This window comes from Polistes fuscatus, unplaced genomic scaffold (genome assembly GCF_010416935.1).
Source record: "Polistes fuscatus isolate 324 unplaced genomic scaffold, CU_Pfus_HIC Scaffold3, whole genome shotgun sequence".
NCBI classification, from domain to species: Eukaryota; Metazoa; Arthropoda; class Insecta; order Hymenoptera; family Vespidae; genus Polistes; species Polistes fuscatus.
Window position 1 is genome coordinate 7,865,190 of NW_025113107.1, and position 23,252 is coordinate 7,888,441.

At 35.1% G+C, this 23,252-nt stretch overlaps 4 protein-coding genes and 1 long non-coding RNA gene across 11 annotated transcripts in view; 1 reads left to right on the top strand and 4 right to left on the bottom strand.

Moving 5' to 3' along the window:
* The window catches only part of LOC122519171 (eisosome protein SEG2-like), a 38,137-nt gene extending 32,971 nt beyond the window's left edge, over positions 1–5,166 (bottom strand). For 4 of the 5 annotated variants that reach the window (XM_043638475.1, XM_043638472.1, XM_043638477.1 and 1 more), the window contains exon 1: positions 3,446–3,560. The gene's annotated coding sequence lies outside the window, so the exon portion shown is untranslated. Of the gene's footprint in view, positions 1–3,445; positions 3,561–4,134 lie in introns of those variants that run through there. The other variant, XM_043638473.1, reaches the window with a different exon arrangement.
* A 408-nt stretch (positions 5,167–5,574) lies between these two features.
* LOC122519174 (NADH dehydrogenase [ubiquinone] 1 alpha subcomplex subunit 5) lies at positions 5,575–6,733 on the bottom strand. The gene is made up of 3 exons (XM_043638483.1): positions 6,555–6,733; positions 6,187–6,345; positions 5,575–6,029 (listed from the first exon to the last, which is right to left on the bottom strand). The coding sequence occupies exons 1-3, from the start codon at positions 6,573–6,575 to the stop codon at positions 5,856–5,858; spliced, it is 354 nt and encodes a 117-aa protein (XP_043494418.1). The 5' UTR covers positions 6,576–6,733; the 3' UTR covers positions 5,575–5,855.
* A 390-nt stretch (positions 6,734–7,123) lies between these two features.
* LOC122519172 (40S ribosomal protein S5) lies at positions 7,124–8,497 on the bottom strand. The gene is made up of 3 exons (XM_043638479.1): positions 8,395–8,497; positions 7,577–7,949; positions 7,124–7,457 (listed from the first exon to the last, which is right to left on the bottom strand). Exons 2-3 carry the CDS (start codon positions 7,940–7,942, stop codon positions 7,173–7,175), a joined length of 651 nt encoding a protein of 216 aa, XP_043494414.1. The 5' UTR covers positions 7,943–7,949; positions 8,395–8,497; the 3' UTR covers positions 7,124–7,172.
* A 771-nt stretch (positions 8,498–9,268) lies between these two features.
* Positions 9,269–10,813, bottom strand: LOC122519173 (40S ribosomal protein S5). 3 transcript variants are annotated; one of them, XM_043638480.1, is made up of 3 exons: positions 10,709–10,813; positions 9,781–10,153; positions 9,269–9,661 (listed from the first exon to the last, which is right to left on the bottom strand). In XM_043638480.1, the coding sequence occupies exons 2-3, from the start codon at positions 10,144–10,146 to the stop codon at positions 9,377–9,379; spliced, it is 651 nt and encodes a 216-aa protein (XP_043494415.1). In that variant the 5' UTR covers positions 10,147–10,153; positions 10,709–10,813; the 3' UTR covers positions 9,269–9,376. The 3 variants fall into 3 exon arrangements, with proteins under 3 accessions (XP_043494415.1, XP_043494416.1, XP_043494417.1); XM_043638481.1 differs by having other exon boundaries at positions 10,697–10,792; XM_043638482.1 differs by having other exon boundaries at positions 10,646–10,734.
* Positions 10,814–11,229: 416 nt separating this feature from the next.
* Positions 11,230–23,252, top strand: part of LOC122519183 — a 98,526-nt gene continuing 86,503 nt past the window's right edge. The window contains exon 1 of the long non-coding RNA XR_006304269.1: positions 11,230–11,677. This is a non-coding gene — a long non-coding RNA (uncharacterized LOC122519183). The remainder of the gene's footprint in view (positions 11,678–23,252) is intronic.

Here is a 23,252-nt window from a genome sequence, read left to right on the forward strand (position 1 = left end):
GTCGGCTCTCGAACATTAGGTAAGACTTTATGGTGGTCCGAGCACACGCCAAGGTCTCGTTTCCGCGTACGAAGGTTATTGCTCGGTTTCTCCACTACTTCCCTTCTCCCCTTCTTTTACAATTATTCATTCGCACCTTTTTCATCGTCCCACGAGAGAAATCGAGATCGGACGCGTCTCGAATGCTCGCGATCCTTGACTCTCAACCCTTGGAATTCCATGAGAAAAACTGGAATATCTGAATGGTAAATGAGAGACGATCCGCGCGTAAAAGATTATAGCTGAATAAACGTCAGGACACGCGCATATACTTGATCCTTTTGCATATTCCGAGCGACGAAGTACGGCCGGCTGGTCTTTCCGAAGGTCGCGAGACTAGATTGCATTTTTCAGAGAACTATCGAACATTGACCCAAGCATTCGACAAATTGTCGGTCCACGTAATAGTAGAATACAAAAATATATAACAATGACTTATTTGTTGTTTATTCGTTCGTCGTGCTAACTGTCGCGTTATAAGCGAGCTATTTGAAAAGAAACGGGAACGCTTGTCTATGGATAATGCAATCTGTGGCAAACAGACAAAACGATGTTACGTTATTACCTCGACGATATGCGGTAAGCATCCGTGAGAGGCCACACGTTCCCTGCGAACGCCGAGTAACAGCTGTTCGCGCGAAAAACTCTCACAATCGGACGAACTACCTTCAATCCTCTACGTTGGAATTATAATACGCACTGGACGAACGCTTTCTCCGTGCCCGGTGTATGACCCACGATGACATCCTTTCGATTCCGCTTCATTTCTTACCTTCCAAAATCTTACTAATCTTTTCTTCTTCCTTCCTCAATCTATAATCACTCGATATTTGTTCTACTACGTATAGTACATCGTCATCTACCTGTCAGCTTATATACTACTTAATATTATATCATTATTTCTAAAGTATTTCTCATTGATTTTTGACTCGTTAAAGTATTCGAAAGTTAAAATTTTCTCTAATTACAAATTATACTTATTATAGTATAATACAGTATTGCATTACTTAATTTACTAGTAAACTACTAATGTATTAATAATACTATGTTAAGCATATATAATTAGAACGTACGTAATAATAATACAGTATAATATTATAATTACTAGTAAAGGTTAGTCCAAAAGTTTCTAGTTGATTTGAAAAGTTAATTACACTTTTTAAACTTGTAATTACTATCTATACTAATAGAAGTTATGCTATAAATTGAACATATCAGAGAATATTGTCTTTTTTTTCTCTCTCTCTTTTTTTCCCGTATGCAAATTCACAGATGAATGACAAACGAGTCTCGCACGGTGAATTCTACAATACATAGATACATAAATACATAGATTCGTACATACAACGGTGAAAAAGAAATAACGATTCTTCTCGTAATGAAATGCTTTCCGGGAGCTCGGCCTAAAAACCGAATATGCCATCGCTGATCGGCGAAGTATGGAAAATGACCGGCGAAAAGAAAAAAGGGGGAAAAGGGGAAAAAATAGACAGAAAGAGAAAGAGACCCTTCGCGTTCTTGGAACGTTAACGTGCCGTGACGTTGCCCCGTTAGACACACTCCGACCAAACTCGGCCCGCACTTTAACTTGGATCGTGAACTTTCTTCTTCCCGCTCTTTTGTATCCCCAACGGATTCTCACCGTAACGATCCCGATCTCTTCTTAGAGAATTATATCTTTTCTCTTTTTTCCTTTTTATTTTTTTCTTACTCTTAAACTCTCTCATTCTCTCCATCTTAAAAGAAAACTTGTAAAGGGTTATTCCGTTAAATATGTACTTTTATATCGATAATATCAAACGTTTGTTTGCTTCTTTTCGAAATAGTTAACCTTTGTTTCCCTTAGTCGAGAAACACGAATACGATAACTCCAGTATCTGAGGAATAAGATAAAATTAGACATTTATAGGAAAGGTGTGCCGCCGGTCACGCACAAAAGAGATTCAACTTTCATCCCTTCTCCATCGTCCTTTATTTCTTTCCACCGGCGAGAAAGAAATTTTTCAAATGTCCATCTCTCTGTCTCTACCTCGAGAAAGCCATAACATCTTTTTCCCTCGGCAGTCGTAAAAATCGCGCATTGTGTTTGGCTGCAAGCGGAAAGATGCAGCATTTCCATCGGCATTGTTTTCTGGTTCCGAGGATCGTTCGCCGCTCAGGGATTCTCTTCTCCGGAGATGTTCTCTCCGGTAAGAGAGAGATGGAAAAAGAGAAACGAAGAGAACGAAATATATCTCATCGATCGAAGTAATAGATTTAACGCATTACGGACTAATGACGAGATATCTTTTCATTTTCAAATTAACCAATTAACTGTGACGACTTTTTTCAAAAGTGTGTGACGACGAAAACGACAATCGATCGACTGAGAAATACATATCATATATTTTTTATTGTATGCTATACCAATTGTTCCCAAAGTTTGCAAACGCAGCCCTGATGCAGTCTTGACGCAACCCCGCGATTTCCTCACAGGGATGCCGCGGAATATTACACAATTTTCATCGGCTTTTCTAGCGATTGATCAATCGAAGCAAGATGCATCTTCCAGGTCGAAAACGTACCAACTACTTACGGATCAAACTCTTCATTTTTATACTGAAAATATGTTTCGATGCAACTAATTTTTAACTAAAATAATAAAAATAAATGTAAAACGCAGAATAATAAAAAGAAACCATTACGTGTAATTTATAACTAATATTGGTAAATTCGAATTCCGTTCAACTACTAAAAGCAAGGATTATGAAATTCTCTTCTCTCTCTTTCTCTGTACGCACACAATGTGTCTTTCGAAATGATAAAACTTCCTGACTTTCGTTTAACAAACTACTTTTGGCGTCTAGGCTTATCTATCCGTTAATATAACGTACACCTGCCTTTTTACATATGCGGAAACATAGGTGAAACTTGGGAACAATTGGAAATAGGGCGTGCAGCTTGCTTCACGTTTCAGCAAGTAGAGAGACACGTGATCTACAGACTAGTTCGAGTGAAAGATTTCAATGTTAAAAAGAAACGAAAATTTTCTTCCTATTTCTAATCTTCGACTTTCTAATATATTCAAGCTTCAAAAAACAAATCTATACCGAACGAATATATGAAAAACGAAATGACGAGCTATTAACATCGAACAAAATGATGAAAATAAATATGGGAGAAGAAAATTGCGAATCCTCCAAAATAAGAAGCAACTCAAAATTGATTAGTTATAAAATATAAGAATGTTAGCAGCAGCGGGCTGATTAGCGCGCCACCAAGTCCTGAATTCAAAAGATTTGGAAGCCGCAGGTGTTGGCGGGCCGCATGAAAGCGTAGAAAACGAAATACGATGACTGCACTGGCTTCGCTCGTTGATTCGTACCTACGCTTGTTTCCTGTAAAACGTTAGATCGTCTCCACTCACCGATGATCACGCTCCCTTTCCCACGTTGCTGAGCACGTCAAGATCCGACACGCTCCTTCCAAGAGACTACTTTCAACTTTAAAGCTGAAGCTGTTTTTCGTCGTCCGCCGTTGTCAGAAATAGTTGACCGATGCCACACAATCCTCAACCTACCACAATGTCTACCGTTCCACTTAAATTTGTCTTTATTACCAATTAGACTTTATTCGAACACTAAATCTTCAGAAACTTTGAACGCTCACTTTTCGGGACATGCAAAAAAAAGAATAATATGAAAAAAGACACGGTAATTGTTGAAATAATCCCAGTAAATGTCTCGGTGGATTCTGGTAGTGGTGTTCGTATGACGTTAGTATGCGCGCGATGTTTACATCGAACTAAAAGAGATCCGTTAGATCCGTAGAGATCCGAAGACTGCGCGGCGTTACCAAGTCGATGTCTTGAAAGCAAGTGCGAGCGGCGCGCTCGCTGCTTCTCCTAATCGAGATCAAGAGCCCTCTCTCCGGCGCAGTTGTTTATCTCACTTGCACGTTACTTTTTACCCCCCACCGACAACGTGTATCCCCACGTACAACGGTGCATCTCTTTCTTCTTTATTTTTCAATAAATTACAACTAATATTTTTTTTCTACGCGCATACGCATACGCATAAGCATACATACAAGTATAAGGGCAAAAGGGTGTATTACCTGCAACGAAGATCGAAACGCAATATGGCTGTTTCTCGAAACTCCCCATTCTCCGTTCTCCATCCTCGCTTCCCTGGTCAGCAAATTTTCGGTGGACGATCGCAAAATTACAAAGCCTCCAGGCGATCCTTTCCTTTTTTCGTCGATGCACTTAGCCCCCACGCGAACCAATCACGATGTTCCTCAACGACGAAGGATAACCATTTGGTGGGACCACCAAGATCTTTACAAGAGGGAGGACCACTTTCGCGAGAACGGATATTACGTTAATCTCGAGCAGTAAGATTTTATTTTTTTCCTTTTTTCATTTTTTTTCTCTTCCTTCTCGGTATCGAACTACGCATTCTCTTTGGTAAGAAAGAAATAAAGAGTCTCAAAACCTTTCCCGTTCACGTGGATGAAATCTTGCGAGTCTGATGAACAGAGTAGATAACGTGCAAAAAAACGAACGTAAGAATAAAGAGGAAACAATGAAAAGTGAAGAAACTCGCGTTATACTATTCTATTACTGTTATAAAATGTCAGATTGTAAATAGATGTATGTTCTTCGAATCACATATGAATATATCATAAGAAAATGTAGAAATTGCAAATATTCGATCGAGAAATTCTATAAATACACTATCTATAATGTATTCATATTGCAATGCTGTCTATGCTCGAAAAAGTACCGTTATATAATTTTCGTAGATAAGAATAGAAACGTTTAATAGATATATTGATATCATTTAATAAAAAAAAAAAAACTTTAATCCTGGAAGAAATACTACTAAATCCTCAATTCGTAAAATAATCCAAAATTACGAAAACAAACGCGTCTTTATCGGTAAGTAGGTCTACGTTTAAACATTTTTTGAAAGTACTTCTAACCGTAATTTTTCAACCAACTTAATAAATCCGCTTTCATCGAATAACACACTTTAGCTTCAACTTGTCTGCGAATGAAGAATTTGTTTTTGTGATTTATATTCGCGAACCTTAACTTAAGCATTCGTAGGAATGTTATCCATATGCGAACCGCGACAATCGCAATCAATCTACGAGCCAAGCGTGTACCACTTTCCAAACGGAAGATGATACAGGATATAAAACCAGTCGAACTTCGTAAATTATACTAACAAGTAAGTACCTCCTAACTTATAGTATTCACAATCAAATCTATTCTTATTACATTATTTCCTTAATTAAAAGATGTACGAAGGTATGGACGAATCCATCGTAAAATCGTATTATAAGAGACAAAAATTGCAATTAGATAAGGAACTGATGAACGTTAGTCTTCCCTTATTCTCTATCACCAAATGTAACATCGACGATTCGAAAAATCTAATATTAATTAGAGTAAAAAATTCTTATCGAAGTTTACATCGTCTCGTAGAATCAAAACTCATTTGGGTCGTTAATTGCAGTCTACAAAGAATCGAAAACTAAAACAACAGCTTTGAATGACGATTCTAATTGACAAAATACAAACTTATGTTATAAGAATTTTGTCCTAAGACTGCCTCATTTCAAACTTTAACTTAATCTATCGAATAGAATTAATTACACATTGGCAAATCGAAGAGACAAAATAATTTGGAAAATTGTAGCGCCTATAATCAAGAATACATTACTACACGTACTATTTTGAGTGTACACGCACATATATAATATACATATATATGTATATTATATATAAATTATTATTTTGTATACAGTTGCCTGTAAATTCAATAAATTTACTTATGCGGTGGCCACTTCCATTGATCAGCTGGAGCTTCTTCAATTAAACTTTCCCATGGTTTCCATACTTTCATTCTTTGTACCAATGATAATTCTAATTTGGCTTGATCGATAACTTCTTCGAGGTATTTGACTCCTAATTTTTCAGCTGCTACTTCTTTATCTTTGTTCTATAACAAATGATAACATATTATAAAGCATTTCATATATATACAGCTGTTTCATTGTTACATTCACATAGATGTAATAATAAGTAACTTTCTATAATTCTCTAATAAAAATAAATAATTTATCATTAAAGTGTGTATAAGGAAAGTAACAAATTACATTTTTTAAAATATCCATTCGTTCTTTGATTATTCGTTCTGTACACTGTCGATAAGTATAATTTTCTGGTAAATTTTTCAATCCGTTTAATATTTTACGATCAAGAGCTTCCAAAACAGTATAAGGATTGTGAATCATTTTCAAACCCGTTAGTGTAAGCTGAAAAAAGTATAAATTTGCTTAACTAAATATATATATGTTTGTTTTATTATGCATATATATTCGTGCAAGTAAAATCATATATATATATATATATATGACATATATACATATGATATTGTATACGTAATTAAAGATACTGACGTAACATTTTTAAAGTAAGACATATTACAAAAGAATACATACTAAATTCGTGACTTAAAATTTACCTTTTTAAGTGCATCAGCCATTGTCTATATTATAATTTTTATTACGACTAATTATATTTATAAGATCTAACACTGTTCTCGCGTTACAGGTTATGTAGAAACTGCAGGTCAGATTCTGAAGATAGAAACTGATAAAGCAGTAGCGCCACGCAGCGGAGATAACTGTCAAGCAAAACGTAACCTAATTGTACTACTTTTAACATAGTAGTAAAGAGATTTCTAAAATACAAATAAACTATAAAAATTCGCACTTGCATTACGTGAAATTAAAATATTAATTTTTTAACGTTTAAGATACTATACATAATGTGTTTACTTTTCCGTTATTGGATGTTTAGTAATACTTGAATATTAACAAAATATCATATATAAGATGAAAATGATTAGAATAAAATAATGGATCAGCTAAGTAAGAAGAAGCCTCAAATTTTAGTACGTAAATAAACAATTATAAAAAATGATTTAATTTTCAATCAAGTCTTAATATAAATGTAAGAAATTACTTTTATGTCACTAGAGATTGATGTGACTTGAATGCAAAGACTGCTTTCAGTCATCAATGATCAACATTTCATTTATTCAAGATTTTTATTTAAATGTTTAATAAATATATGGTTCTTATCGATTAGATTTTGCGACACGTTCTAGTTCATCCTTCTTTTTTATCGCATATGAATTTGATGATCCTTTTGCAGCATTGATAAGTTCATCAGCTAAACATTCAGCGATTGTTTTTATGTTGCGGAATGCTGCTTCTCTTGCACCAGTGCACAATAACCAAATAGCTTGATTAACACGGCGTAATGGAGAAACGTCTACAGCTTGTCTCCTTACTGTACCAGCACGACCAATACGGGTTGAGTCTTCTCTTGGTCCTGAATTAATAATGGCTGTGACAAGAACCTACAAAATCATAAATATCATAAGAATCTTCATAAAATGCATCCCAATATATGAACAAGAAACTACTGTGACAAACGTATAAGGAAACAGAAAAAGAAGTAAAAATATCAGCTTTGTACCTGCAAAGGATTATCACCAGTAAGAAGGTGAATAATTTCAAACGCGTGTTTGACAATTCTAACAGCCATTAATTTCTTGCCATTGTTTCTTCCATGCATCATCAATGAATTTGTTAAGCGCTCTACGATAGGACATTGAGCTTTCCTAAAACGTTTAGCAGCATAACGACCAGCAGAGTGTGGTAGATATTTAGCATTTTTTTCTTTTACAGCAATGTAATCTTGCAAAGACATATCGTTGACTTGCACATCATCACAATTCCAGCGACCAAACAATTTGATCTCTGGTAACTCGGCAGAAAGTGCTACCGGTATAGTGGAGGTAGTAGTTACCACTATGTCATCGAAAGATTCTATATCCGGCATTGTGAATCTAAAAGAAAAGAAGATAAGCAATATAGTAACTTACAATATATAGAGTTGTTAATAACATAAATTAGATGGAGTAAACTAAAAAATAACTAAATAATAAATTAAATCCAATTCATATCTATTAGTGTTAAAATGTATTTTCAAAGTACATAATAATTATTCTGGTCCGCTAATTATGTTCGAAAAAATGAATTTTTTTAATGAAATAAATTAGATTAAAGCGTTGATGAATTATTAAGAGAATGATGTAGAAGACAATGAGAAAAACAAGTTACCATGTGGTCTAAACTTGTGTTAAATAGTTAATTGAACGATATAAAATAATATTCACGAAACATACAGATGCTTGAAATTTAAAAATATTTTTAATTTTTCGTACTAATAATATTGTTGCTCACCGATGAATAAAAAACTTACAATATTGAATATTTAATCCTAAAACTTACGCTCGCGTATTCGTTGAACCAGAGCACAAACAGGAAAGGCCATGAGGTACTCAGCGCCATAGCTTGTGACGATTGCCGGATTTTGACTATTGTTAGTCAACACATTTTCACAAATGCAACATATAAAATTATTAATATTTGTTGCATTATAAATCTCTATCGATTTAATTAAAATATTTTCTAATAACGATTATAATTATATAAAAAAGAAAGATAATTTAAAACAAGAATGTAGCAATAAGAGATTTATTTTGACTCGATTAGTACCTCTTAAGTCCGCCACACGACTGTATCGTCGAAACCGACCTAATTAATATATAAAGCAATATTAAGATAAACGTATTGATAAATATTTAATACAATAAACATTAATTAGAACTATGCATATGAGGAAAAATCTGAGAAGATTTTTATCTTATAACTAGTTTTCTTTTATTTAATGTTAAGTTTAAATTGAACTACGCGCTGAATAGAGGCGCGCGATTGGTCAACGGTCGGCTATCTTTCTCCAAGATTTAGACTGTCTGGATTTCGTTGAAAGATTCATGTTTATTTAAAATTCAAGAATGTCGATGAGGAAAAGTTGACGTCGTGACGTTTAATCTTGTAAGTTTGTTTATTAATTATGACCATTTCGATTTGGCTGCCAAGCATTACGATTTCACATCGAAAACTACGATAAAATTGCACTTTTATTATGTGAAATTAAAGTATTAGTTTTTTAACGTTTCAAGAGCTATGCATAATTTATTTATCTTTCCGTTAATGGACGTTTTGTAATATTCAATTCAAAGATTACTTTCAGTCATCACTGTCTGCAAACATTGAACATGTTAAAATGTTCTAAGAAACGGAAAAAAAAGAGAGACAGAAAGAGCAATAACCAATTTTAAGTGTACTATATACATACAGGGGCATTTAATGAGAATAAACATTTTGTTAAACATAAGATTTATGTAAATGTTTAATAAATGAAGAGTTTTTATCGATTAGATTTTGCGACGCGTTCTAGTTCATCTTTCTTTTTTATCGCATATGAATTTGATGATCCTTTTGCAGCATTGATAAGTTCATCAGCTAAACATTCAGCGATTGTTTTTATGTTGCGGAATGCTGCTTCTCTTGCACCAGTGCACAATAACCAAATAGCTTGATTAACACGGCGTAATGGAGAAACGTCTACAGCTTGTCTCCTTACTGTACCAGCACGACCAATACGGGTTGAGTCTTCTCTTGGTCCTGAATTAATAATGGCTGTGACAAGAACCTACAAAATCATAAATATCATAAGAATCTTCATAAAATGCATCCCAATATATGAACAAGAAACTACTATGACAAACGTATAAGGAAACAGAAAAAGAAGTAAAAATATCAGCTTTGTACCTGCAAAGGATTATCACCAGTAAGAAGGTGAATAATTTCAAACGCGTGTTTGACAATTCTAACAGCCATTAATTTCTTGCCATTGTTTCTTCCATGCATCATCAATGAATTTGTTAAGCGCTCTACGATAGGACATTGAGCTTTCCTAAAACGTTTAGCAGCATAACGACCAGCAGAGTGTGGTAGATATTTAGCATTTTTTTCTTTTACAGCAATGTAATCTTGCAAAGACATATCGTTGACTTGCACATCATCACAATTCCAGCGACCAAACAATTTGATCTCTGGTAACTCGGCAGAAAGTGCTACCGGTATAGTGGAGGTAGTAGTTACCACTATGTCATCGAAAGATTCTATATCCGGCATTGTGAATCTAAAAGAAAAGAAGATAAGCAATATTAACTTACAATATATAGAGTTGTTAATAACATAAATTAGATGGAGTAAACTAAACAATGCAAATTAGTAGCAATATAAATGCCAAGATGAATCGAATATAAAAGAAATATTGTATTTCATTTATTTGTTGTTGGACGCTTAGTCATATTCTACAAAATAATGAATGTATTTCAGTTGATATCTGTTAATGTAAAAAATTCATTCTCAAGATGAAAATATATTTTCAAGAAATATAATAATTATTCTAGTCGTCTAATTATGTTCGTAAAAATAAAATTTTTAAATGAAATAATTTAGATTAAAACGTTGATGAATTATTAAGTGAATGTTGTAGGCGGCAACGAGAAAAACATGTTACCATGTGGTTTAGATCAGTGTTAGATTATTTATTAAACGATATGAAATAATATTCACGAAACATACGGATACTTGAAATTTAAAAATATTTTCAATCTTTCACACTCACAGTATCACTTCTCACCGATGAATAAAAAAGTTACAATATCGAATATCTAACCTTAAAACTTACATTCACGTCTTCATTGAACAAAAGCTCCGACATAAAAAGGCCACGAAATACTGTCGCCTCAGCTTGTGACAATCGCCGGATTTTGACTACTGCTAGTCAACACAAATACAAGATATAAAATTAATAATATTCCACAAATACAAGATATAAAATTAATAATATTTGTTATAATATAAATCTCTATCGATTTAATTACAATATTTTTTAATAACGATTATAATTATATAAAAAAGAAAGATAATTTAAAACAAGAATGTAGCAATAAGAGATTTATTTTGACTCGAATAGTATCTCTTAAGTCCGCCACACGACTGTATCGTCGAAACCGACCTAATTAATATATAAAGACAATATTAAGATAGACATATTTATAAATATATAATTCAATAAACATTAATTAAACCGATGAATATAAGGAAAAAATTGAAAATATTTCTCTTTCTTATAATATGTTCTCGTTCATTTAACGTTAAGTGTAGATAGGACTTAAGGAGCGCGCTGAACAGAGGCACGCGATTGGTCAGCGGTCAGCCATCTTTCTCGTAGTTTAGACCGTGTGAGGTTTTCGTCGAAGGATTCGTATTTATCGAAAATCCGGGAATGTTTGATAAGAAAACTTGACATCGTGACGTTTGATCTTCCGACTAATAGTGTGTTAAATTGTGTTTAATCTTGTAAGTTTGTTTATTACTATTATGTGTTGTGTGCTTTCGTACGTGAGTGAGATTAATGTTGGAAAAAACGAGTGGAGAGGAATAATATCGGCTATGGTCAATTTGAAAGAGGCAGGATTGACGGATCATTGGCAAGATGGCGCCAATGGTTTATAGTTGATAGATAAATGGAAAAAAATGGACATAGTTCTACCGTTTGACAGTGTATTGGACGTGAGGATAAACAAACGTTATGATCCTTTCGATTTGGCTGCCAAACTTTACGATTAATTCCACATCGAAATCTACGATAAACGTGAGTAACCTTTTTTCTATACATTATCGCAAAACTCTATATTATACTTTCTTTGCCTTCTTATTTTTTTTTACCTGATGAAAGAACGAGCTGTAGAGAATAAAAAACAAAAGGTTGCTTGGTCTCTTTTGTCTCGACTGGTTAAAAACGTCATTAAAAGGATCTTTCATTCGTTCTGTATTTTATTTGTAAGAATATGTATTATAATGTACATAAGATTGGCGTATTCGCTTAGCTCTATAAACACAGCATTCTCAAGTACCATAGGCTGTATTGGATTGTAGATATAAACTTCGTCGAGTGATAAAACATACGCTTTAGGATAAAGTTCTTCTCAAGTGTTTACATACTTTAAGATTTCTACACGTCGAACGTCATATCGGAATAAAAGAATTGAAAGAGATCTTTGGTGAAAAGTTTATTCTCGTTAAAAATGAAATATCACGTTTATTTAGGGAGAAAAGTTTTTTGATCGACGTATAATACATTGATATGCATTCATATATGTGTATAATATACCGGCAAGGCGGCTCTTTAATCGAGGGAAATTAATTACGCGTATCCAGATTGGTAGTTAGCATGTGTATATATGCATGGATATACACGCATATGTTTATATATACATTATGTATACACATGCTATATATATAGATGCGGTGGTGTATATATCGGCGTCGACCGCATTAATACGACCGCAATTGCCGATTTACCCTTTCTCGTTTACCCTACCGCGATGCGATATATTCATAGGAATAATGTCGCATTGTAGGTATATAATTGTCCATAACCGTATGTTGGAATGAAAAATACATTTCTACTAGATTCGACGTTGTGCGATGGTTCGGTCAGATGATTCGGCTTTACTCGACTCGACTCGACTTTGCTCGTTGAGGTGGCAAATAAATTTTCTTGCCCTCTTCTCTCTATTTCTCTTTCTTTCTCTTTCGTGTCCGGGATCGTAAAGCGAATCTTTCGAAGAATGGAGGAAAGAGAAAGAGAGAGAGAATCTCACGCTAGTGAATATCCTCGGATTTTACCGCTTCGTCGGAAATAGTTAATTGGATAAACGTGCTCGTTAAAAACGACATTAAAAAGTCGACGATATTATTCTGTTTATACACGCTCGACTTTCAATCTCTATATATGTATGTAGAATACAAATAAACAAAAAGACAACAGCATGCGCATACACAGATGCACATTTTGGAATCTTGTATTTTCATTCGTCTAACATAAAACACAGTCCGTGGTAAAGTTAGAAACGATTAAAGTAGTGTATAACGTGGTAGCCAAGTTTCTAAATCCGGGATAAACGCGATCATAGATTTGCATAATGAATGCGATTTACTCCCTCGTTTACATCGCTCGACTTCGTTCGGAAGACATCAATTCCCCCTTCCCCCTAACTTGTAATACGCAAAGCTAACGGAATGCTTCTATGTCTATACAACATAAACATAATTGATCATTTTATATTTTTTTGCCCTATCAAAGAAACTTTTATTACGATTTGAACAAAGTGTATACCAACGTTTTAGTGTCATTTGAAACATTTGCTTTTTACCATAATATTGTTTAGGATTTTAAATACAAAATGTACACTGACGTGGTAGGCTTATTTGACAACTTTAAAAAGTGAAATTTATATATTAAATAAAAAATAAAAAATATAGGAGAAAGAAACTACGAACTTTTAACAGCAAATGTAATCCTCGTATTACAAAGCCAATAGATATGCCGTTAGAAACAACGTGTTCTAAAGCGGACACACAAAGTTGCGTGCTTTGCAACCTAGTTGAAAGATATATGTATATATATATATATATACATGTACGTGTACATGCGAGAAAAGAATAGAGACAGATGTAGTACGATAGATATGAGGTCAGAGAAAAGGAGAAATAAAATCAATTACACTAATTGCTTTGTTCTCTGGCAGAAAAAAAAGAAAGTATTTTTCAAGATGCGCGGAGAACAAATAAAATCGCGATAATTAATTACGGAACGAAATATAGGATTCGCGAATCAATAGGATTACGTAATCTCATTCAATAGAGGGAACTCGAACCCTAAATCGATCGTTTATCTCGTACGAAGGGTAAAGATATCTTCCAGAATCGCAGTCAAATTAAATCAAGATACGCGAGAAAGATTTGTTCATTTTTTTTTCTTTTCTTTAATTATTTTTTCAGCTTTTTAAATCAATCGAACGAAGCAATTATTTTCACTCAATCCATGTTCGATAATTCTTTGATTGTTATTTTTATTTGCGCGAAAGATAATTGATAATAATAACACGTAACGAATTGCATGTGTATATATATGTATGTATACGTTATTCATCTTTATTGACGAGCAAAAAATATCTAGCGATCAATCCGTCGTCGTTGTGTAGTAAAACGTGTTGTAGATAAGATAACGAAACAACGCGTGTTTATATACGAAAATAAAAAAGAAAGAGAAAGAGAGAGAATTTATATGTATACTCGCATTAAAATTTTGTCAGCTGAACGGAAGTCGAGCATAACTTATATATCCCGTTATCAACTTCGTCTTGTTATTCTCTTCCTTGAAATTGTTTTCTATCGTTTGCCAGATTATTATTAGTCATTTTCATTTTTCTTTCTTTCAACCTATTTTTTCCTATTTTTAAAATGTGTGTGTTTTTGAAACAAGCAATAATGGACATAGTTTCTTTATTGATAGTCCAGTCAACGCGGGCCTTTTCCTCCATGTCTCAGGAAAGAGGGTAAGAACTTGATATAAGGGTAAATAGACGACGCTGAATCGAATGGTGCTAATTTTTTTGCGGTAAGAAGTGCCGTTTTTGAGTAAAAGGGTAAAAAAGGATAAAAATTGGTAAAAAATGGCTTTATCTTAGAATCTAGGCATTTAATCGAAAAAAGTTTCAAACAAAAGTTGTAGAGAATTAAAATATACATAAAAAATGTTCTATGAGTTATCTTCGTATTTTCAAAAATAAGCGAATAGAATTGGATTGAAGATGGGAAAATAATTGTAAGAGTGGGGAAGCAAGTCCCGCCTCTCAGTCGGCTTTTACACGCGAGCGGGCTAGTGTGCGTGCGAGCGTCCGTGTGCACTAATACACAAACGAAGGATCTTCGGCAATCTTCGGGACTCTCGGTCTTGAATGAAAGTGCGAGTGAGAGAACAAACCAATATTTCTCTCTTTTTATTTATCATGCGATAACGAGTATTATTGTCCTTGGCCATCGATTGTTGAGCGTTCTGATATTTCTCTTTTTATATTCTTTCTTTCGGTAGCAAGAATTTTACGTCTTGGCCATCGAGCGTCGAGCCTTTTGTATACGAGTGCGAGTGAGAAAGAAAACCGATATTTCTCTCTTTCTATTTTTTCACTCGGTAGCCAGAATTTTACGTCTTGACCATCGTGCGTCGAGCGTTTTGTATATCTATATATCGGCGTATAAGCGCGGCATTTTTAAATCGAATCTTGATGCTTATGGCACGCCGTTTCTTTATTTATTGTCAAAAATAATGAACCTTGAGTAAAAAAAAAATAATTCGTTTTAACAGAAACTATTATTATTTAGTTGAGAGTAAAAATAATGAATTAATTTTGTGTCTCGCCATAAAATTAATTAGAATAATTAATTGATATAAATTCTTTGCCTCACAAAAATTTATTTGTATATCAAATTGAATACGTATTCTCTTTAAGACGAAATTTAAAATTTAAATATTTTTCCTATTAAATTATGTATTTTATAAAATTTTAAATTACTGACTTTTTGTCTCGTAAAAATTTATTAGTGTATCAAATTAAATACATATTTGAAAAAGAAGAATTTTATATCCACACATAAAATTAATTCAAGATATATATGAAAGGATATTCTAAAAACGTGGAACTTATTTTTGTCTATACATAATTTTAATTCATTTTTATTATGTTATAAGAAAACAGTAATGCATTCTGATTCATCTTCGAAGTCTGAAGAATTGTACGAAAAAAATTGAGCAATTATCGAGTGGTGCGTTAGCCTAAGTAGTAACGTCTTCGCTTCTCGCGCTGGGTATTAACGTTCGATTCTTCGTGGGGGAATTATTTTTTTTATAAGTTTTTCTATCCTTAACAAGGAGACGAGAATCAGTGAGTCTCACCTCAGATTTTTTTCAAATTTTGCACTAACGATATAAATTTTATTAAGAAATCAACATTATTACGCGAGTAATAAAATTACCAATTATAAAAAAATAATATCCAATAAATAACAAAAATTAATTTTTAACGTGCCGAAACGATACATTTTTTAGGATGATATTTACAGGATGAATTTGTAATTTAAGTAATAAACTTCCTTTATTTGTGCAGGATGTAAAAAATTTACTGCTTTTAATTTTTTGTAATAATTTTAATTTTTTTTCTATAATAATTAGAAATTAGGAAATGTAAAAATAATTTATATAACCTAAGGATAGAAAAACTTATAAAAAAAATAATTCCCCCACGAAGAATCGAACGTTAATACCCAGCGCGAGAAGCGAAGACGTTACTACTTAGGCTAACGCACCACTCGATAATTGCTCAATTTTTTTCGTACAATTCTTCAGACTTCGAAGATGAATCAGAATGCATTACTGTTTTCTTATAACATAATAAAAATGAATTAAAATTATGTATAGACAAAAAATAAGTTCCACGTTTTTAGAATATCCTTTCATATATATCTTGAATTAATTTTATGTGTGGATATAAAATTCTTCTTTTTCAAATATGTATTTAATTTGATACACTAATAAATTTTTACGAGACAAAAAGTCAGTAATTTAAAATTTTATAAAATACATAATTTAATAGGAAAAATATTTAAATTTTAAATTTCGTCTTAAAGAGAATACGTATTCAATTTGATATACAAATAAATTTTTGTGAGGCAAAGAATTTATATCAATTAATTATTCTAATTAATTTTATGGCGAGACACAAAATTAATTCATTATTTTTACTCTCAACTAAATAATAATAGTTTCTGTTAAAACGAATTATTTTTTTTTACTCAAGGTTCATTATTTTTGACAATAAATAAAGAAACGGCGTGCCATAAGCATCAAGATTCGATTTAAAAATGCCGCGCTTATACGCCGATATATATAGATATACAAAACGCTCGACGCACGATGGTCAAGACGTAAAATTCTGGCTACCGAGTGAAAAAATAGAAAGAGAGAAATATCGGTTTTCTTTCTCACTCGCACTCGTATACAAAAGGCTCGACGCTCGATGGCCAAGACGTAAAATTCTTGCTACCGAAAGAAAGAATATAAAAAGAGAAATATCAGAACGCTCAACAATCGATGGCCAAGGACAATAATACTCGTTATCGCATGATAAATAAAAAGAGAGAAATATTGGTTTGTTCTCTCACTCGCACTTTCATTCAAGACCGAGAGTCCCGAAGATTGCCGAAGATCCTTCGTTTGTGTATTAGTGCACACGGACGCTCGCACGCACACTAGCCCGCTCGCGTGTAAAAGCCGACTGAGAGGCGGGACTTGCTTCCCCACTCTTACAATTATTTTCCCATCTTCAATCCAATTCTATTCGCTTATTTTTGAAAATACGAAGATAACTCATAGAACATTTTTTATGTATATTTTAATTCTCTACAACTTTTGTTTGAAACTTTTTTCGATTAAATGCCTAGATTCTAAGATAAAGCCATTTTTTACCAATTTTTATCCTTTTTACCCTTTTACTCAAAAACGGCACTTCTTACCGCAAAAAAATTAGCACCATTCGATTCAGCGTCGTCTATTTACCCTTATATCAAGTTCTTACCCTCTTTCCTGAGACATGGAGGAAAAGGCCCGCGTTGACTGGACTATGATTAAATTGTCATGATCGGTAATGCAGTTTCCTAACGGTCGATAAAAGTTTATCGTTGACTTATCACAATGGTAGATAAACGATAACGGTGCGAAAGAAATGGCCATAACTAATCATTGATATCAATGAATTAATCATCGCTTTTTAATTAAATTTGGATATTTTGTTCTTATCTGTCCAAGACTATTTTTATTTCTTTGTTTGTTTGTTTTTCTTTTTCCTTTCTATTTTCATTTACAAATAATTACTCGTAAAATTTGATTTCACGCTTGTTTACGAGTCGTTCGCGAGATACGATCTTCGACAAACATAATTAACGTATGACAATAATCGCGGTAAAAAAGAAGAAAAGAAAGGAAAAAGAAAGAAAGAAAGGTGAGGATTGGGTGTCCGGATATGCGGAACAATCCCACAGTAATCCTTGTTATTCGAACGGACCCTTGTCGTCGGTTGGCGAGTGAAAGAGAGAACGCAAGAGAGGGGGCGGGGTGGCACAAGGGTCGAGAAGAAGCGAATAGGGTTGAAAACGTGTTCTCGGTCGTCCAGTATTGAAGTAGAACGAGTGGGGAAGGAAAAGGTTGCAAAGGGATGGGATGAAGGATGGTGGATAGAGGATGGGGGAACGGGGAAGAGGAAGAAAGGTCGAAAGAGGGGAAGCGTGCGGTATTAGAAATTTACGAGCCGCTGGGCCGTCCGGATTGCTAACTCTCATCTCGAGTTCTACTTTATTACTTTAAGTAAGATCCAACGTAAGGGCCTGTCTCTTATACACATCTAGATGTGTATAAGAGACAGCGTAAGGGCAGTAAACTTATGTATGAGCAAGTCGTTAGTGAGGTTTCCCGATGTGGTAGAAAGCTAATCAACGACTGGTATCTTCAAATTGCTCTCCAAGGAAAAGTATCGATTTCTCTAAAGCGAAGTCATTCGATTTGTCGACTTTTCGAATTCGATAACGATACCGATAACGATATGGAGATCGAACGATTAATTAATCGGACGAAGGATGTCTGGGAATTGAACTTTGAATTCCTTTAGCGTTAACCGATAATGTTGTTTTTATAGGAAGAGAATACCGATCGATTGGATGTACATTAATAACGTATGAATGATTAGCGATTTATTTTGTGTAATATCGCAACGGTATATCGTTGTACGGTACTAGAAGGGCTATAACCAATTTATTTTGAAGAAAAAAAAAACCAAAGAAAGAATTTGATCGTAGTAATTGTTCGTTGGTAATTTCTTTTTCTTAAGGATTTTGGAGAATGTAGCCGATGAGAGCGGCGAGGGAAAGGAAAAAGAATAAAAGGAGGAAGGAAGGAAATGGGGGTGGGAAGGAAGAATGCGAAGAAAAGGCGATCGAAACGCGGACAGAGGCTACGGTCCCTCGGCATTGTCTTCTTCATTACGTAGATATCCCGCGCGAGTATAAATGCAATTAAGTGCGTCGCGTCATCGTTAAAGCGCCGTAATTGCATTCGAGCAAAAGCAATTACGACTTTACTGTCAGCGATGAGTCGGTACGGCCCTCCTACGAACCATTAGCATAAATAGTTTATAAACCGACGTACGACACTTTACGACGTCGCAACATTTCTCTCCCTCTTTTCTATATCTACAAATACGAATAAGAAAGAAGAAAGATGATCGATTCTCTTTGAGAATATATCAAGGGAGAAGGAAATTATTGTTAGAGCGTTACTTATATTGTATACTAAAAAAGGATATGGAGTGTATGCTAAGGGAATAATACTTTTCCTTAATTATACGAGTCAATGGAGATAGTTACAATTTTATAATATTTTTCAAAAGTACCGTAAAATATCTCGCAAATACCATTTTTGTATATATATATATATATACAGTCGGTATATCTCTTTTATAAAAGAATCTCTTTGCATTCGCTACCCTCTCGTTTTAGTCTTGGTAGCAAATTCAGAAGTGTGTACTCACACGAGTAAGAATGAGGTTTGTAGGGGGGCTCGACGAGGCAGCTTACGTTATATTTTGCGGCTTCCAGTCTCATATCGTATTATTGTCATGTTTCGTCGACACGAAGGGAGCGAAAGACCACCGAGCGAAGGGTTGCCTATAAGAAAGAGGGGGAAAAGAGAAGTAAAGAAAGTCAAAAGATAAATTGGAAAAAAGAGAATCTGCCTTCCATCTGTTTCGTCTTTTGCTACCCTTCGGAATAAAACACACTTCCATTTTGTCTTCTTGAAGAATTCGAAAGAATAAATTAGCCGTGAACGGCGCCCGTTCACGCTCCGTCAAACGCAAAACAGATCGATCGGGCGTCCCTTAAAATACGAGTCGAGGACTGCGATCTTAATTCGTTAGAGAAAGAAACTGTTAGATAGATATAGAAAGTCATCTCTTTTTTTCCGAATCGACGAGTAGTTGTTTCCGCTCGTTAACGAATTATTCATTCAAGTATAACCTCTCCAAGGCTAATAACGTGTACTAATTTCTCAATATTACATATATATGCGAACGCTACACGAACACTACGCGAAGGGCAATTTCACTCATTGTCAGTTAGAGAGAAATCGCGTCGATCACATCATATGTGTTGTTATATGCACAGCGCGACATGTAACGCCTAATTGGCTAATTATCTCTTCCCCTTGAGTTTGCCCGAGTCCGAGGAAGTTAATTATCCAAAGAGAAGGGGGCAACGGGGAGCGAGAGAGATCGACCCATCGATTGCGGACGTGAAAACGAATAAACGAATTAACACTTTGATGCCCGGGACTTTGAGAATTATGAGAGAGTGTTTTCTTTCCAAGATACCGATCTATTATCATCAACGAGAGAGTCTTATTTTAGATTCCGGATTAACCTCTGTCTTTCTCCTTTCGCTCCGCGCTTTTGTCCATTTGTTTTAGTTTTGTCCATTGCACATTTATATTTATTTCTAAATGCAAGTTAATACGTATTTGAAGGAACGAAGATGGAGGAAAGATGGAGGAAGGATAGAACGATTGCGTGTCAAATTTTGCACGCAGTAAATCAGAGATATTTATCGTCTAATTCGGTGGAAAGCTCTACCGGGTGGCAAATTTGTCTCTTTTGCAGCGGTATACCATTCTTTCTTTCTCGGGAAGGGCTCACCCACGGCAACGATGGCGGCGCCGGAGGGTGGAAGGGCTACGAAGAGAGAAAGGCGAACTTATTTCCATTAGCCGGAGGGCTGCTTGAGGGTGTTGGAGAGAAACAGAGAAATTTTCAAACGACAAAGTCACCGTCAGAGCGCGCCACCCTCGCGCTATCTCTGCCCCCTCTCTGCCCCCTCTGTTACCACCCTCGTCCTTTCTTTCCCTCTTTTCCTCGGCAGCTCCAGTGATTATTTCTCATTTGCTCGTTTTTATCAAGCCCCTTTAGCGGCGCATTATGAAAACCACGTCGTTGAATGAAGGGGAACGCCTTTGTTGCCTTTTCTGAAATAAAGAAGGAATGAACGAGCGAGAGAAAGAAAGGGAAAGGAGGAAGTCAGTCAGAGTCGAATTGTACTTGGGTAGAGGGACGAGTACACAGCTTCCAAATGCTCGTTTAACTTTTCTCCTGTAAAGCTATATTCCTCGTGCAATGAAGCGTCGTTTTCGGTAAAATCCTTTCAGTCGTCTTCTACGCTCCGAACAAACTTCCAACAACCTTAGTTTAAGGACTCGCGTCGCAGACGTTTTTTCTACGAACCTGCGAACAAAGCTGTCTCGCTTAAGTTCTTCGAATTAACGAATGGCCTGCATGCTGTAAAAACACTTTTCTCTCCATTATTTTCTTCTTAGCATCGCGTATCGCCAAGCAATTCCTCCAAACAGTTGGAAAACATTTTCGATTCTGAAGTATATCGCGAGATTAAGGTAAAAAGAGAATCATATTCCGTTATTTGATATAGTACAAAGTATGTAGAAGTAAGTAGTTACGAAGGGATGTTGAATGGAAGCGAAAGAAACGCTGGGGAAGGATGAGAGTCGAGTAGAATAGTAGCGATAGAAGAGAGTCCAAGGGAACGGAACGGAAGGGCAGGATGGCGTCTCTTACCTGACAAGTCCTTTCTTTTGTCCCGAACCTTGAATCCTTCCTTCTTTCTTTTTTTATTTTTATTTCTTATTTCAAGGTGAACCGCACCCCACTCTTCTCCAGTTTCTTCTTCTTCTTTTCTCTCTTCATCTTTTTCTTTTTATCGTATTTCTTCCGTTCTTCTTTCTTTTCATTTTAGCATTTCATTAGCCCTCTCAAAGATCGTTTCCCATCTTCCAAAACCACATTTACGATTATTCCTGAACTCTCCGAAAACTTTATAATTTATTCGAACTTCTCTCTTCCTTTTCTTTTTTTCTTTTTTTTTTTTTCATTCTCACACTCAACTTCATTCTTCCCTCCGGTCTTTCTCTTCCTACTGCGTTTTTTCTCGATCTTTTCTCTTCTCCATCTTGCTCAAAGAACGTTTAGGTTGTATCGTCGTATGTTGGCGCGCGCGCGCGCGCGCGTGTATAAAATTTTTAATCTCATTTACAAACTTATTTCTTTGTCATTTTTCCACGCTTGAACTTAACTTGATCGTGATTTTTCTTCGTGTAACATTGAATACATATATTCTCAATAAAAATAGGGAGATTTATCTCTCTTGGTGCGTTTTAGCTAACATAAGCGTCGTGTAAAGGTTCTTCCTCCCTTTGGACTTTGATATCAATTTTATCGGTTGAAAATCTCGGTTCTAATCGGCCATCTAACGTCGTCGCGATCTCTCTCCTTCTCGAAGACTCGGCAGTATCCGTTCCAGTGCGAGGGCCCACCCAGCTGGTATGCCGTTACGTACTTTCAGACGAGATCTCTGGCAAATGAGCCAGAAGGAGCCTGTATACGGATACTCGTGGCATGCCTGCTTTAATCGGTCCCTAGAAAAACTTTGGAATTCCACGCGCGAACGACAAGATTCCCGAGGTGAGCATTTCCCTCTCTCTCTCTCTCTCTCTCTTACTCTCTTTCTCTTCTTCTTCTTGTTCTTCTTGTTCTCGCGGCGTTGCCTCCTTTTTCAATTATCTGGAATCTTGAAGATCCGTCGAGCGGTTTCGAATCGTTTCGCGTAAATCAAATCGTCGTGTCTTTCCTTCTTATCCAATTGCTCGAACATTTCTCGCATTTATCTCATTTGCTCTATACAACGTCGACCGTACGAGTCTATAAATATGTCTATGTAGGATCATTTTTCGGTGTTATAAAAAAGGTTACAAGTAGGTTGAATAGATCTTGTCACGGAGTACATAATCGAAATCGTTATTTCTATACGTACATACCCACGCACGTGCATAAACGTACCTATATACAATAGATCAAAATAAAACTAAGTAAAGGAAAGAGAATGATATTGTTGCAAAATAGAAAGAAAGATCGTTTCTCTTTATCTTTTGAAATACTCTATTAGCCTTGTCAACTTGTCAAGAGTTAAGAAAATAATCCTATATATTTGGAGCACATGTATATATTCTTCTTTTCTTTCTCTCATCTCGCTAATCGTTAGTCGACATTTTTGGCGAGTAGGAGAGAGGGAGATAGAGGGTTCTAGAAGACGTTCTCAAGCGTGTCATTTGATATGCGGCCCCTTGTCCCGTCACATTAGGGTGACAAATATCTATTTCGAGGATCGTATCTACTAAACAACTCGTATACGTCGAATTCGCTTCCATACTTTCACCC